The sequence below is a fragment of the Monodelphis domestica genome, chromosome 5, assembly GCF_027887165.1.
Source record: "Monodelphis domestica isolate mMonDom1 chromosome 5, mMonDom1.pri, whole genome shotgun sequence".
NCBI lineage: Eukaryota > Metazoa > Chordata > Mammalia > Didelphimorphia > Didelphidae > Monodelphis > Monodelphis domestica.
In genome coordinates, this window is record NC_077231.1 from 111,056,881 (window position 1) to 111,073,762 (window position 16,882).

At 39.3% G+C, this 16,882-nt stretch overlaps 1 protein-coding gene and 1 long non-coding RNA gene across 7 annotated transcripts in view; one reads left to right on the top strand and one right to left on the bottom strand.

Moving 5' to 3' along the window:
* Nucleotides 1-633: 633 nt before the first annotated feature.
* WNT5B (Wnt family member 5B) overlaps nt 634-16,882 on the bottom strand; it is a 160,576-nt gene continuing 144,327 nt past the window's right edge. For all 6 annotated transcript variants that reach the window (XM_007503823.3, XM_007503819.3, XM_001373396.5 and 3 more), the window contains 2 exons: nt 14,038-14,330; nt 634-7,215 (listed from right to left, as the gene is read on the bottom strand). In XM_007503823.3, coding sequence (XP_007503885.1) covers nt 6,757-7,215; nt 14,038-14,330 — 752 coding nt within the window. In that variant the 3' untranslated portion in view covers nt 634-6,756. The remainder of the gene's footprint in view (nt 7,216-14,037; nt 14,331-16,882) is intronic.
* Nucleotides 7,783-15,418, top strand: LOC130454759 (uncharacterized). Its single transcript, XR_008912572.1, has 2 exons — nt 7,783-7,854; nt 13,811-15,418. It is a non-coding gene; the product is annotated as an uncharacterized LOC130454759 (long non-coding RNA).

The following is a 16,882-nucleotide window of genomic DNA, read 5'->3' on the forward strand; positions in this document are numbered from 1 at the left end:
AAGCAAATCATAAATACAAGGATTATACATTTTCAAATGTTTGCTGCTTTGTCCTGCAAGAGGACTTTTTGCTAAGTGGAGACTAATACAGAAAAATTTGATTGTACTGATTTTACCTCTATTCCTGAGCAACTAATTTTCTTGATTGCCAAAAAAAAACTGGAGGCATCATTTAACCTCCCACTTCTAGGCAGCATCTCTCATGAATCCTTACCGAGGTAATAAATAACCGACTCATTTTTTTAAAACCACTTGCCCTCTATTGACTCTAAGACAGAAGAGTGGGAAGGGCTAGGCAATTAGGGTTAAGGGACTTGTCCAGGGTCATGCAGCTAGAAGTATAACCTAGACCTAAACAATAATGATCTCCTCTACAAAATGCCCTCTAAGAGGTCATTCACACTTTGACTTCAAATCTAGTGGTTTTTCCACTACATCAAAACTGATAGCTATCTTCCACTTTTATAGTGAGGTTCGAATGGAAGAATAGACATGAAAATGTTTTGAAATTATAGGATCATACATAGCACTAGAGCTGGAAGGAAGCTTAGAGGTCATCTATTCCATTTTACGCATGAGAGGGAAGCTAAAAACGAGAGCGGTTAAGTGATTTGCTCAGTCTAGTCCACCATCTTAAAGGTATGAGTTTCTGTCTGTTTATTTGACCAATTTGCTTTAGTACATATTCCCTATACATTGATATCTAAATGTTCAAGGATATGAGCACCAGGCAGCTCTATAAATATTTTCATCAGAGTTTCAAATGTATATTTCCTTTCTAGCTCAAGAAAAGGTTTATTTAAATTTAAAAATAATAGCCAAGAGTTTTCTAGTTGAAAGGTCTAGAAGAAGCATAGGATAGCCAAACAGCATGTAGATTGGAGGAAACTGACTACATTTAAAGTGGCACATGTCAATATGTCTTTAAAATTAGAGCCAAACAGAAATACTTTAGTCACTCTAAAGTGCCTTCTCAGCCTTCAGGTGCTTTAATACTCCTTCTTTGATGCCTGCTGCACAAGTGAAGCTGCTTTTTTGACACCTGGGTGATAGAAATCCGTATTTCCATACTGTCTTTATTCTTCTCCCTCCCAATGCTTTGGGCTAAGGACTGGTGTCAGTACATCCTCAGTGATCAAGGGAAGAAGTGAGAGCAAACAGAAATATCCAGTTAAATTCACAGATAATCAATAATTTCACTCTAGCCACCTCCTTTCCCACATAACTTTTTATCGGCTCCCTGCAAAGCCTAAATGAACTGATTTAAGTTTTATCTTCTTGCCTTTGCTTTTTGTGAACTTGCAAATGAACAGGGAAATGACCAAAAGGTGGGGCAGCAGGAGGGAGACCCAAGTAGGGAAAAGGCTTGTAGATACATAGGATGTCAGAGCTGGAGGGGGCCTCAAAGATCAATTCACCCACACCTCTCTTTTGCAGATGAAGACGCCCAGAGAGGTACAATAAGATAACCCTGCCCCCCAGACTGGTCTAGAGAGCTAATTTGGATTAAAAAACAGAGAAGGCAATGTTGTCTGATACTCAGCTCTCACTTAAATGAACCAAAATTCTCTGATTTTGCAAAAATATTGGCAAAATGTTCATCATTGCGATATAAAAACCTGCAATCAAAACATCATTTGTTTATTAAGTTTTGGGTCATAGAGGGATGGTGAGAGAAAATAATCCTAATTTGTTTATCACTATAGAATTTACAAAGAACATTCTATAAAACCCTTTCATTGTACTTTGAGGAAGGAAGTATTATTACCTTCATTTTACAGATGAGAAAACAGAGACTTGGAGACATTCAGTGACTTCCAAGACATGGAAGAGATTTGAATCTAGTTCTCAATCCCACTACAAAACAATGACATACCCATTTCACAGGTAAGGAAATAGAGGCTCAAAGAGATCATGATTTGCCCAGCATCCCACAGCTAATATGTTAGAGGCTAAATTTCAGCCCAGGTCAAACATCCCTCTAAATCCTGAGCTCTTTTCTATTATATAATGCTTTCAAGCCACACAACTACTGGTTCACCCAGGAGTTCCAGTTGGATCGGCTTCAGTTTCCTCATCTGTAAAATGAGGTGATTTCTAAAATCCTTTCCAACTTCATAGTCTAAGGTCCTATAAGGGGCACAAAGCTTTCACTTCTGATCAGATAAACATTTATTTATTTTACTTTCTTTTCTTATTTTACTTGCTTTCAGTTCTAATAACAATTCTAATACAGAAGGGCAAGGGCTAGGCAAAAAGGATTAAGTGACTTGCCCAGGGTCACACTGCTAGAAAACAAGCATTTATTAGAGGTTTACTCTCATACAAGGCAACATTCTAAGTATTGGGGATACAAAGGCATATAGAAAGAGACAATAAGGAGGCAGAACTTTCAAACTCAGAATCTAGTTAATTTATGTTCTATAATCTCTCTGCCCAAGATGATGCCAATTACTTTTTTTTTTAACCCTTAACTTCCATCTTGGAATCAACACTAAGTACTAGTTCCAAGGCAGAAGAGTGGTAAGGGCTAGGCAATGGGGGTTAAGTAACTTGCTCAGGGTCACACAGCTGGGAAATGTCTGAATTCAGATTTGAACCCAGGACCTTCCATCTCTAGGCTTGGCTCTCAATCCACTGAGCTACCAAGCTGCCCCCAACAATTACTTTTAAAAATAGAACAAAACATTTTTTCTGATGTGAAAATAGAAACCCTTTTGGTAGGCACCTGATCACTCACATGTAAACCCATTTTATTTTTCCCTTAGGTAGTATTTTTTTAAAATAAACTCTTACCTTCTAAAGTATCAGTTCCAAAGCAGAAGGGCAGTAACAGGGCTGGATAACTAGGATTAAGAGACCTGCCTAGGATCATATGGCTAGGAAGTACCTGAGGACAGATTTGAATGGAGAACCTCCTGGCTCTTTATCCACTGAGCCACTTAATGGCCCTCTATCCCCTTCTAAGAGAGTATTAGCAGAATGTGTACCAAAGGTCCTTCAACATGTAAAAAACTCTTTATTTTTTAGAGATAAAAATAATTGAAACTATATCCCTGCCCAGAACAGGGCAGTGTGTGATGGAAAAGTCCTGCAGGTCTCTTTCCAGGGAATTCTTGGACCAAGGGGATCTTCTCTGATGGAAAAGTTAACTTCAAAACATCCTGCTTTCTCTTGAGAATTGTCTTTTATTTTTCTTTCACAGGGAAATTGAGGATGAAATAAGGCAAATGTGAAGCTGTGGAAAGAATTCAAGTCGCTATACTTGCTGTGTATCCTTGGACAAATGGCTTCCCCAATTCTCCCCCTAAAGGAGATTTGACTCATTTGTCTTCCTCATCTCTAAGATCTCTTCTTGGTCTAACATTTTAAGATACCATATTCTAAGGTACTATGGTGATGAGAAATTAAGCATGGCCACTAGGTGGTGCCATCACGCTGCACCTGGAGACAAGAAGCCAGGAGTTCAGATTTAATCTTGGACACTATGACCCAGGGCAAATGGCTTCACCTATCACCTGTAAAATGAGGAAAACAATAGTGCCTCTCTCCCAGGATGTGAGGATGAAATAAGATATTTATAAAGCAGCCAGCATAGAATACAGTGCACTGTGGACCAGGGCCAGGATCTCAAAATCAATACCCATTTATTGGAAATGTGCCCGAGTCTTGCATAGAGAAAGAACTTTCTTTTTTACTACTGAGGCGGGGAAGACAGATACTCTCCCATTTTAGCCCGAGAATTGGAATTCCAATTCTTAGGATGCCTGATTCAGGACACTTAAGTAGATGGGACTTTGCCTTCACATGCTTTTTATTTGTTTTGTTTTGAATGAAGATTTTTTTCATCCTAGTGCTGTCTTCATTCTGAGAAAGCAGGAGAGTGTACCTGGTCAAAGAACTAAGGGGATATTCCTTTATTGCGCCAAAAGGAGCTCCGAGTTCAAATCCTGGATCTTGTGCAAGTCACTTAATGTCAGGACTTAATTATTTCATCTTTAAAAGGAGGGGCCTGGACTAGATGACAACTAAGGTCCCTTCTGGCACTGAATCTATGATCCTTTGGCCTTCATTAGGCCTTAGGATGCTTTTAACTCAGCAGGCTAGGGATATTCCCAAGGACTTTCTCCATATCCAGTTTGTTAGGAAGTGATGGGGTTATGGGAATTCTGAACAAGAAATGAATTCTGGGGCTGGTTGCAATGCTTCCACACACATTTCTTTCCAGCACTACCACCTAGGATTTGGGTAGGACTATTTGGTCTGAAAGGGCCAAGTCTGTTTGCTTAGGCATTATTATACCTAATAAATTTTTTGGTTTTGTTCAGTCTTCAATTTGACCTAGAACGTATTCCAAGGAATCCTGATTGGACATAAATAAATATCCCGAGTAAAGGTCAAATCTTTTCATCGTCTTTATGTATTTTTAGCCCCAATTCTAGTGGTATCAATGTCACATCTAACCTTTTTTTTAGACAGATGATTCCTATCTGGGTTCAAGCAGCTTGTGAAAATAACTGCTAAAAGTCTAAGAAAATTGGAAAGTTTTTCAACCCTAGTGCAAAACAGCTCCCAGCCCAGTTGGGTCAGGGCGTTCAATAATCTCACAAGAGCCTGAAAACAAATTGCTGCCCTAGTCAGAAAAGAAAACTTTCATCTTCCTCCTCCTGCTGCCATATTCCTACAGGATTCGTTTTGATATGACTATTCACTTATTCACCTCCCTTCATATGATTTCTTTAGTCCTATAACAAGTCACATTTCCTCTTTATTTCATTAAAAAATTGTCATTTCTTAAGCTTTCCAAACCCTTGTAAGTGGGGCAGTGGGAAGCGGGGGGAAGGAGATGGAAAGAACCATAAAAAGATCTATGGTTTTTAGAGCATTTCGTTACTGTACTTGATAGTCATAGCTTGCTTGTTATCGTTGCCTGGGCCAATTGCCTTTACTTTGATATATGGCCATAGCCAATACTCTAACTCCCTCCAGCCATCTTGCAAATGTTGTAGGCTAGTGGTCAAAAAAATTGTACAAGTATGGGTGGCATCTCTATGTAGGAAAAGGAGCTCAAGATCTTTTGACCCCAATGATGTACATCATAAAATTCCTCCTTCTACACATATACGCACATGGAGAAATCTGTGTGGAAACCAATCCCCAAATTTATTTCTCGTCCCATTACGTCCTAAAAAGATTTTTAGATATCAATCAGACCCCAAAGTCTCTTTTTATCTTTTGTAATCTAGGCAATCCCCAACCCAATCTCAAAACTCCATTTCCCTTTCCTAATCATCAACATTCTTTTCTGTCTCTGTCTAGCACTATTCCTCCTCATCTAATTTCCCTAAACCTAGCTTCCCTTTTTCCCTAGACCTCAACAATTAGGTTTCAGGGTAGCATTCTCCCTTCCTTAGGAAAACATTCAGAGAATCCCTAATTTCATTTGTGCTTTACCAATAATTCATTAAACAACTAGCAGATAATTTGCACAGTGAAGCCCAAAAGGAAAGTGCAATTGAAGCTCGAATTTCATCTCTGAGACCATTTTTTGTCACTGTCCTCTTGCTCTCTGATGATTAGGAAAAGTTTCAGAGTAGGTTCCATTTCTTATTCAATCTCCCTTCCTGCTTAATAGATAGCAAACTCTGTAGTTGAGATTCTAAGATAGAGGCCCTGAAATGAAGAGAGACAATGAAAATCAATAGTGTTCATTAAAGGTGGCGAGAAATCTCAGTGAAGGGTATTTAATACCAAAGAAAAATTGTACATCTGGAACAAAGACAAGGATTAAGGCCAGCTAGCCAATCCTGACTTATCTGTGCATCGTGCTTGGTTCAAAAAGGCCTCCCTCTCTTCTTGATGGGGGAAGCAGCAGCATCACCAGTTTCTGCTTCCCATAAGGAAGCACAGTGAAATGTTCCATTAGTCCAGCTGTGCTGTGCCTAATTTTTTGCAGTCTAGGCACACAGAGTGGATGTCCTTCCTAGCAGGGCAGACTCAATGGCCCTTTCTTCCTCTTGGAACAAGGAATTTGTGGGAGACCTTTGGAGAAGGAATAATCTAGAATTTGAAAAAGATGAGTCTAGACTGGAATGTATATAAATCATAGTTCTTAGGTACTAGAGGCCAGGCAGTCATCAGGAAAAGAGGACACTTCTACCCTTGACCTAGGGCTGCTATGTGTGCAAATGCACACACATCTAGAGTGAGAAATCACAAGGATTCTTACTGATGCAATTTACATTTGGAACAAAACCCTGAGGACCTACCTAGACTTTTTAAAAAATCTGATGGTTTTCTGAAGGGTCCTTTGGCTCTGTAGTTGGGATGATGGAAAAACCACCCAACCCCAAGTACTTTGGACTACTAGACAGCCCTCTTCTTCATTAATTCACTCCCTCCATGCCTCTCTCTCTCTCTCTTTTTTTAAGACAGTGTGGTAGTAGGTTTGTTCTAACCACTCAACCTGAGAATACCAACCAAAGAGACAAAAAAAGTTTTCCCCACTCCTAATGTCTGGAACCTCCACAAGGAGTAGTGAAGCAGCCATGTCCAATCCTTGGAGAGATCCTGAAGCAGAACCTCTTAAATAAGCATTTCCTTTCCATTTTCTTCTTTTAATTATTTACCATTTATCTATTTATAGAAATATAAAATATATTTATATAGCTTTATATAATAAAAACTTTTTTTGAGGGGGGGAGGAGTAGAGGAGCTGGTGAGGGGAGGCCAAAAGAGTGATGCCCCCATGCCACATTATTTACAGACATACTGGTCAACAATTTCTGTGCATTTCTTGCACTTGACAAAGCAGCACCAGTGAAACTTGCAGTGACATCGCTCCACCTGGACACTCTTAAACTGGTCGTAGCCGCGGCCACAGCACATCAGCTCGCATCCATCGGTGCCCTCCGAGGTCTTGTTGCAGAGCCGGCCCCGGGTGCCCAAGGAACCAGTGGTCTCATTGCGAAAGCAGTAGTCTGGGCTGGGGTCTATATAGACCAAGTCCTCAGGGGTAGGCTGGTTGAAGCGGCTATTGACCAGCTCTAGTTTGCCCTTCCGAGTGATCCGCATGGCAGCTGCACTGTCATACTTCTCCTTCAGTTGGTCCCCCACTTTTCGGAACTCGGCCAGCTGTAACCAGCAGGTCTTGAGGCTACAGGATCCTGAAACACCATGGCATTTACAGGCCACGTCTGCCATCTTGTATACAGCCTACATGGAATGGGGAAGAAGGAAGAGAGTTAAGGAGGAGGATCAAAAATACAAAGAGAGAAAACTTATTATACTGTGAACCAACCCTGGAGCCAAGCTAGCCTCTATCTAGAAGTTCTCCACTTGGGTAGAGATTTTTTTCCTTTTCCTAATCCTTTGATTAGTAAATTGAAAACAATGAACCATGTCTTTATGATCCCTGAAATGAGAGCTAAGTACCTAGAAGGGACAATGGGGTTAGAGTAAAACTAAGTTTTAGGATCAAAAATAGAGCAATAGTGACATGAAACATGTTAGAAAGTGTGAAGATGGGATTAACTCTCCCTTGCCCATTTTTAGATTTAATCGCCAGAAGCGTATACACCCCACTTACACTTGAGTGAGGGAGGTCTATGACCCATGTGCGCGATAGTGATAAATCAGAACCCAATGACTGCCCCCTGGGCAGTCCTAAGCAAAACTTTAGCTGTAATTGGTACACATCAAAGTGGAGGAAGGCACAGGAAGTGACACAAAAGAAGCATCTTTAAAAGGAGTTACAACTTCCTGTTGGGGAGTTCTTTATTCTTCTTTGGAGTTCTGAGTTCAAGTTGGAGGCTGGTGAAGAATCTGCTTACTGGACCTAAGACCCTGGACTTGGTGAGACTGGTCTTACATCTCTTCCTTTGAACTACCATGTGGATGAGTGAAAAAGGTTGATCCCTTTCCTGGATTTTCTGAAGGGATTAGCCTCAGGAGAGGCCTACCCTCTTGAGAGAGGCTTTGTGACTGAAGCTCTTGCTTTTATTCATTTCCGGGTCCTTGGCTCAAGGCTGAGGCCTCTCTGTTTGAGGACTAATTAGCCCTGCCTGGGTTGAGCCAGGGGCTGGAGCAAAATACGTAGGGTGTTAGGTTAGATATCTTACCCTATCCTCTCTCTGATTTTCTTACTTTCACTCTTTCTATATTTTATAAATTGCTAAAAAATCATTTGGAATTGATTCAATTACTGATGACCATACTCTTAAATAATCTAGTCCAACCCCTTACATTCTGGCCCTTACAAAAGGTTGGACAATCTTCTCTTCTGGTTATCACAGGATTAGAGATTCTAAAATATTATAAATAGCACCATGAATCACATCAAGAAATCTACACACACACACACACACACACACACACACACACACACACACAAGATATCACTTTTAAAGGCAGCAGGGATTGAGAAAAGGAAAAGTGGGGCTACATACTTTTAAATTTATTTTTTTTTAAACCCTTATCTTCCATCTTAGAATCAATACTATGTAAAATCAATACTGTGTATTGGTTCCAAGGCAGAAGAGTGGAAAGGGCTAGGCAATGGGGGTAAAGTGACTTGCCCAGGGTCACACATCTGGGAAGTGTCTGAGGTCAAATTTGAACCCAGGACCTCTCATCTTTAGGCCTGGTTCTCAATGCACTGAGTTACCCCCAATACTTTTAAATTTCAAGGAAGTAAATAAAGCTTCAGGTCTCAACCCACTGGACTATGGCAAAAATTTCCTTGGGAATCTCAAAGCAACTCACTGGGACAACTTAATTAATCAAAAATAGTAACACAGGTCATTAATTTGCAAGAGTAAAAGAGTTGCCAAATGAAAAGGATATGGAAATAAATAGGGGATTTTTATTATTATTATGTTAAACATAATATACATATATGTACATAGATTATGAAGATAGCTTTTTTTTTTAACTCTTATCTTCTACCTCCGAATCAATGCTGTGTATTGGTTCTAAGGCAGAAGAGTGGTAAGGGCCAGAAAATGGGGGTTAAGTGACTTGCCCAGGGTCACACAGCTAGGAAGTGTCTGAGGCCAGATTTGAACTTATGACCTCCTATCTCTAGACCTGGCTCTCAATCCACTGAGCTACCCAACTGTCCCATGGAAATACTTTTAAGCACAATCGTTTTTCGTTTGTTCTCTCTTTTTAGGGGTGTATATCTGAATATTTAAAATGTAAAATATTTAAAATGTAGCTCAGTGGATTTTATGTTTTGAGTATTCAGTAATACATGCTAAAGGGGAGCTAGATTGCTCAGTGGATAGTTTAAGGCTTGGAATTGGGAAGACTTCTTTTCCTGAGTTCAAAGCTTACTTCAGATACTTACTAGCTGTGTAGCCCTAGGCAAGTCACTTAACCCTGTTGGCCTCAGTTTTCTCATCTATAAAATGATCTGGAGAAGAAAGTGGCAAATGCTCCAGTATCTTTGCCAAGAAAACTCCAAATAAAAGTTGAAAAGAGTTAGACATGATGTCATTAATGAACAACAACAATTCATGTCAATGAGTTTATTACTTTAGGTATTTCTTTTAGTGTGGAAGAAATAGTTATTCTACACCTGTTATCTCCTTTGTCCATTTAGTACTTTTTCTAAAAGGTCTCTATTAATCTCTTTTAGGGAAAACCCTAGATCACTATCAATCACTATCAATTCAATCAAATCAAAATCAATTAATATTGATTAAACACTAAGCACTTATTGAGTGCCTACTATGTGCCAAATACTGTGCTAGCCACTGGGGATGCAAACACAAAAAATGAAATAATTCTTACTATCAAGGACATTACCTAAACTTTGCTATCGGATGTTCCCTTGGAACTCTGGAGTAGCGGTATAACAAGCCAGAGAAAATGTGGGAATAGCCTGAGCCTGACTCATCTCTCTTTGAGGTCAGACTCATAAATCCCACGTCCACTTGGATTCACCTCTCAGAGGAGGTGAACCTCCTTGGCCACCTCTAACAGGTATTTTCCAATAGATATCAAGAGCATAATTTAAACAAAAGAAAGTTGCTGAACAAAAACAATTTAGAGGTTTAGATCAACATCTGTATCATCCAGACCAGAATTTAAAAACAAATGTACAAACTCTATTCACATCCAGAGGAAGAACTGTGGGAGTAGAAACACAGAAGAAAAACCACTGCTTGATCAATGGGTCCATGGGAATATGATTGGGGATGTAGACTCTAAACGATCACCCTAGTGCAATTATCAATAATAGGGAAATGGGTCTTGATCAATGACGCATGTAAAACCCAGTGGAACTGCTCACTGGCTACAGGAGTGGGGTGGGAGGAAGGGAGGGAAAGAACATGATTCATGTAACCATGGAAAAATATTCTAAATTAATTAAAGAAATAAACTTTTTTTTTTAAAAAAAGCCCATATACACTAGAAAGCTGATTTAAAAGGGCTTTCAGGAAAACCTAGGTGGTTCAGTGGATTGAGAGCCAGGAGGTCCTGGGTTCAAGATAATTCTTGGCTGTGTGACCCTGGACGATTTATTTAATTCCCATTGGTTCATACCGCTCTTCTACCTTGGAACCAATACACAGTATTGATTCTAAGATAGATTTTTTTAAAACAAGGCTTTCGATGAAAAAAAATCACTGATGTATTGAATGGAATAACTTTGGCAGGACAGCAACCTCTAATGTGCACACATTGGCATGATGAAAAATAAAATATCCAATAACCAAAGTCAGAGTTCTTGGAAATTTTCCTTAAGATTTCTTCTTGTGCCTTTGTCCTATCCAGCAGGTGCTAGGAAATAATATAAATATCATCACCATCGACTCATATTTCAATTGTCAAAACACTTCTTAATTCTGTCTGCTGGAATATTAGGCTATAGATGCAGAAATTGGTGATCATAAAAGGCCAGGCAGCCTACTCAGGGCCACCCAGAAAGAGCTTTAAGGGTAGATATCAATCCTGTTCTCCAATCTCTGGCTGTAAAAAAAAGAGTTGGGGTAAGAAAAAGTGGGTAGAAACCACTTAGGCTACTATTCAAGGTTAAAGACAAGAGGCTTAGGCATGGAAGTTCCAGGCACAAGGCATAAAGAAAAGGACACCCTGTATCAATAGGGCACTTCAAAGCTTGGGACCATAATGACTCCTTCTGGAACAAATCCCTAGTGTCTGGGCTCAGTCCTGAAATTCCACTGGAAATGGTCCTTAGGACACAGGAATGGGATCTATCTGGAGGGGCTAGAAGGGAAGGAAGTATTAAGGGACTAGAGCTCTGTGTACATTATCTCTAAGTACTGAGAGGAGTGGCATGGGCAGAGACAGGATAACCATCTCTAACGAGAATAAACACTAGAGACAGCAGTAGGTCTCAGGACCCTTTTACACCCTTAAAAACTATTGAGGATTTTCCCCGAAGATCTTTTGTTTATGTGGATTATACTTGTCAATATTTGCCATATTACAAATTAAAACACGTTAGTATTTTCATGAAAATAATTTTTACTTTGGGAACTTTTAGGGGTCCCTGGACCACACTTTGAGAATCACTAACTTTGGGAGATCTGGAAGAAAGAAATGGAAAGCAAAATTTATCCTCACTGTTAAGGGCCATAAATAGGTTCCTCAGGGAGAACAAAAGAAAAAGCTCAAAGGTTGAACCCTCTAAGATCTCTGGCCCTTCTTGGTATCTATCAGTAAAAGCAAATAAATTCATCCAATTTAACAAGGATTAATTAAGTATATATTATAGTTGGAGAAATAGGGAGAAAGAAAAAACAAAGCAATCTCTGCCCTCAAAGAGTTCACATCAGAGGCAGCCTGATATCAAGGTTAAATGTGCTGGATTTGCAGTCAGGTAATATAGGTTCAAATCTCTGCTCTGCCATTTTCTTCCTATGTGATTATAGGGAAAGTCATTTAATTTTCTGGACTTCCATTTTCTCATTCCCTTATAGCTCTAAATCTACTTTCCTATATGATCCCTCTGACTCTTAAAACATATAAATAATGTAATTTGAAGAGAGAGAAATCACTAAACATCTTTAGGCTTATCTTTGGTGGAGCCATTCTACTGAGAGAGGAGATGATAGGTAGGTCCATATTCCATTTCTGACTCACCACTGATGAAAGCAAAGCCTCTTTTCTTCTATTATTTCATGGTGGTTCTGAAATTTTCAGGGATCTCAAAGTCTAGAAGGTGTTTTAAAATTCTTAAGTACCAAAGCAATTATTAATAATCTCTATCTATGTAATATGTAAAATGTAATCTGCTATCAATGAATAAAAGAAGTTATCTATAAAAGGGACTAATGGGCAAAGTAGCCCTTTGATTTACCCACAATCAAGAAGTCACAGATTTGATCTACTGCAAAATCAAGCTGTAAGTGCAATAAACTAAGAATTTTAAATTCCTTCTTCTCAAACAAACAGTGCAAGGAGATGAGTACCTCACACTTAATAAATGTTTATTGAATTCATTGAGGCCTTTAGCCTCAGAGCGATAAATGGCTGAGGCCAATTCCCCCCAAGAGGGAATAAATAGTAGGAAGAAACAAGAGTACTAAAAATGGAGTAGACAAGGACTAGGGGCGAGATAAAGAGCCCAGGAAGAGGTTTGGGGGCTGGGGGTCAAGGGAGAAAGAAGGTGTGCTAGTAGAGAAATAAGGCAGAAGGAAGGAAAGGTCCTGCTGAGATAACAGCCTGGTGTAAACAAATAAACAATTAAGGGCAATAAAATGGGGAGCCAGCAGTAGATAGGTCAAGACTATATCTGAAATAGCAGTTGTTTTTACTCTATTGCTAGTGGTACAAGAATCTCACAGACTTTGAAAGCTCAGTCCCCTCAAGATCTATCATTCCAAGAGACTAAGCATTGTCCCATTAGCTAAGAGCAAAGTCAGGAAGCAGAAATAGCCCTCTAAGTCTTTAATTCCTTCCTAGGAGCCACTGGTGGGTCCCATTAGTCCCCATGTGCTCTTAGCTTAAGAATTTATCCCCTTAACTACTTTCTTCCTAGTACTCCAGCTTCCACATCTGAAGATTCCAATATCCCAAATTCTGGTACCAAATGGGCAGTCTATATAGGTGAAGTCCTGGAAGGATGTGAGTTTAAAAGATGCCCTCTTGGTGAGAGGTGATTCTTCCAGAGACAGAGTCAGCTGTGGTTCCCTTGATCTCATTTATAATAAGAGATAATCTGGGACAAGGCTTCAATTTCTTATGTTATTAAAAACTAGATCTATATCACTGGAGCCAGGACAGATTCAAACTCTTGTGACTTGAAGTGAGAAACAACATTGGGAAAACTCAATTTTATATCTAATAGTATATATACTATTAGTCCTAGTGTGTACCTACTTTGTAGCAATATGGTTGAACTTTGCCATAGCCAAGAAAATATCTGAACATTTTGAAGGACACAAAAAAATAAATTATTAGGAATAGTTATTCATTTTAGAAATGTATTCACAATGGGATTCCCTTAAATGTCAAGATCCCCTTGGTGACTATAAAGCATGAATGGATTTATTTAAAAATTTGATTTTAAGAATTCATCTATTTCGTCTTGATCAATGACACATGTAAACCCAGTGGAATTGTTCGTTGGCTACGGGGGAGGAGGGGAGAGAAAGAACATGAATCATGTAACTATGAAAAAATATTCTAAATTAATTAATTAAATAAAAATTGCAAATCACAAAAAAAACAACAAATAACAAAGGAACAAACAGAATTCACCTATTTCATAAAGCTAGGCACAACTATATTCCTCTCAGTGGTCTAACACCAAACTTTCAAATCTATTTCTTCCCAGGAAACTTTACCTCATTAATTTGGCTTTAGTTTCACTAAAAGGACCCTGCTAGAAAATCAGAACCCTGTTTCCTGACAACATTCTCGAATGTATCACCACTCGAAGAAAAAAAAATCGGCTCACAAATCCAAGAGGACGGTTCATTTCAAGCACATTTCTCCTGAGGTATACTGGGGTATATTTTTTACTTATTGATCACACTACCTCTGTGGGACTGACTCTCTTACCCTGCGACCGGCTTCATTGTTTTGAAGATTCATCAGTACCCGGCCCTGTTCCTCCGAGCCCTTGACAAAGTTTTTCTCTCGCTCTCGAGCATCCACAAACTCCTTGGCAAAGCGGTAGCCATACTCCACATTGTCCCCACAGCCACCCCACAGCCAGTCCCGGGGTAAATCCTTGGGCCGGGTAGTCCTGCTACAGCCACACGTGGAAAGCTCGCCTTCCCGACAGGCTCTGCTAATGGCGTTGACCACTCCCGCTGCACTCACGGCGTAGGTGAAAGCCGTCTCTCGACTACCTAAAGAGAGAAGAAAAATGAACTTGCTTCACTAAACAGTAGGTCTTGCATCCCAGGACATGGCACCTCCTTTCCCTCCCCTGCATCATGAGAGGAAAAAGCATAAAGGTTAAGAACTCAAAGAAAAGTCAACTAGAACCAATTCTTAATTAAGCTCCATATGAAACTCGCATTTGGGTGAAGCGATCCAAGAGCCAGCCTGGAGATGGTCACAAGATACCAAAGAAGAGGCTAGTTTGCAATGCTGTTGTTAAGAGGAGTAAGGCTGGGTCTTGCCAGATACAAAGAGAGGCATTTTCGTGGATGAAGAGTTCTCAGGAGATTTCATAGGACTGATCTGTAGGAAGATGAAGGAATAGGTAGTTCCATGACTAGAGAAGTAGGTCTAAAGGAATGGTAATGGATCAAGAAACATCAGATCATCTTTTTTACATGCACAGCCCTTCACTCATATACCCCACTACAGATCCATTTTTTATTTGAAAAAATTTATTGAATTGATTAATTGAGAATATTTTCCATGGTTCCATGATTCATGGTCTTTCCACGAACTGGGTTTTTTCTATGTGTCACTGCAGATCTATTTTTTTAATTATTGCTACAATCCAACAAAATGGTGAGAGAGTCAGAGGGAAAGTGAACTAGAACAAAGGAAGACTACCTGAGGGCAAGCAGACTGAAAAGGGAAAACAGCTAGAAAGGTCTCTCAAATCTGCTCTGGGATTTAAGGGAGTTTAATTGCACTCTCTAAATTTCAGTGGCCTGAGGCCAAGTCCTGGTTTCTCTAACCTCCAAGCACAAGTTATCCCCACTGCAAACTAGAACATTTTTGGACTACACCCATAGTAACTGTACTATCCAGTATCTCCTTAGAATGGCCCCAGTGAATAACTAGACCACTTTCCATGACCATTTCCCAGTACAATGAGTCACTTTAAAATTTCATAAATGAAATTGTGATGCAATTCTTAGCCATCCTCCTCTACTAGCATAGGTCACAAGGGATCAGGACCTACATATAATCCCCACTGCTTTATTCCAAATTTCTTATGTATGACTGACTACCTAATAAAAGATGGGAAGAGGTATGTAGTTCTGTGATCAATTAATGGACATCTTATAATTTTCCACTTTTTGCTTGACCCTGTTTTTTGGTTATCCAAGAAGAAAGGAGGATGTAGTAAAATTTGACAACAAACCACTCTAGACTATTGAATTTCCCTAAGTTAAGCAAGGGTCAAGTTCTAGCCAGTCCTGGGATGGGAGAGAGCCAAGAAAAACCCAGATGATTTCAGGAAGCAGCTCTTGGGATTCAACCACTAGTATTTTTCCCTCTGAGTCAGCAATGATGCTCCACCCAAGTTAGGGAACTTGTCTCATGAAAGTAGAGTATGGGAGATGAGATTGAGAAGATGGCAGTCTAGGGCCCCTGAAAGAGCCTGAGAAACTCAGAAGAAGAAGGAAGAAAGTTATGGTCCCCATGTGAATGGTTCACTCCATTCCTTTTCCTAGAAGTCACTCCAAGAGTTTATACAAGATGTATCAGTTACTACTAGTAACAGATCTTCCCCTGACAAATGGATAATTGTTATACTGAGAAAGGCTTTTTTCACTATATTTATGGATGCAGTTCAGTGTGTAAGGAATTTTCAGGTGAGCATATGGTTCTGAAATATCTCTCAGGAATTTAAGAGATAATAAAGGACTTGAGAAACAGTAATTTATCACTTATAGTACCTCTGAAAGCAACCATTTTTTAAAAATTTCAGACAACTCTATTTGTCCTTTGGATCAAAGCTAGAATGATCAGCAGTAGTCAGGTTTGCCCTTTTCTCAACAATATAACATATATAATATAATGCTGTCTATGTGGGCCACATTAACACTGCTTAGAATTGGAGGAGTGCTCTAAAATTAATATGGGAGATTGTTCCAGATTTAGAAGGCAGCCAGGGGGCCACTCTCTGCTGTTCTTCTGCTTCATAATGTCTATATTTTTCAGCAACTTGGAGAAAAATCATGTGAGAAGGGAATTGACCTGGGATAAATAACTATAATCTTAGAACAACATTTATCCATTATTAGATATAAAAGGCTTTACAGAGATTTTCCAGGTCAATCCCTTATAGATGAGGAAAAATAAGAATCAGAGTCCAGATCAGAACCCTAAGTTTTCTAACAGAGCTCTTTCTACTATACTTACTCTTAATATAATTTTATAGTATACTGGTATGATCATTTCTCCAAGGACCTAAATCTTAGAATTATTTTGTAAGTAAAGTCAAGAAAGGGTGGCATATATCAGAAAATAATTGTTAATAATTATATAACACTTTAAGCTTTGCAGAGTACACACATTATCTCAATTGATCTTTTTAACACCTCTGGGAGGTAGCTTTTTAAAGGTATTATTGGCATCATTTTAATGATGAGGTAACTTGTCCCATAGTCAGAGGGCTAATTTGAATTCAGGTTTCTCCAGGTTCTCAAGGCTAGCAATGTTTCCACTATACCACCATGATACTAATAGATAGGTTTAAGAAAGCCGTTAT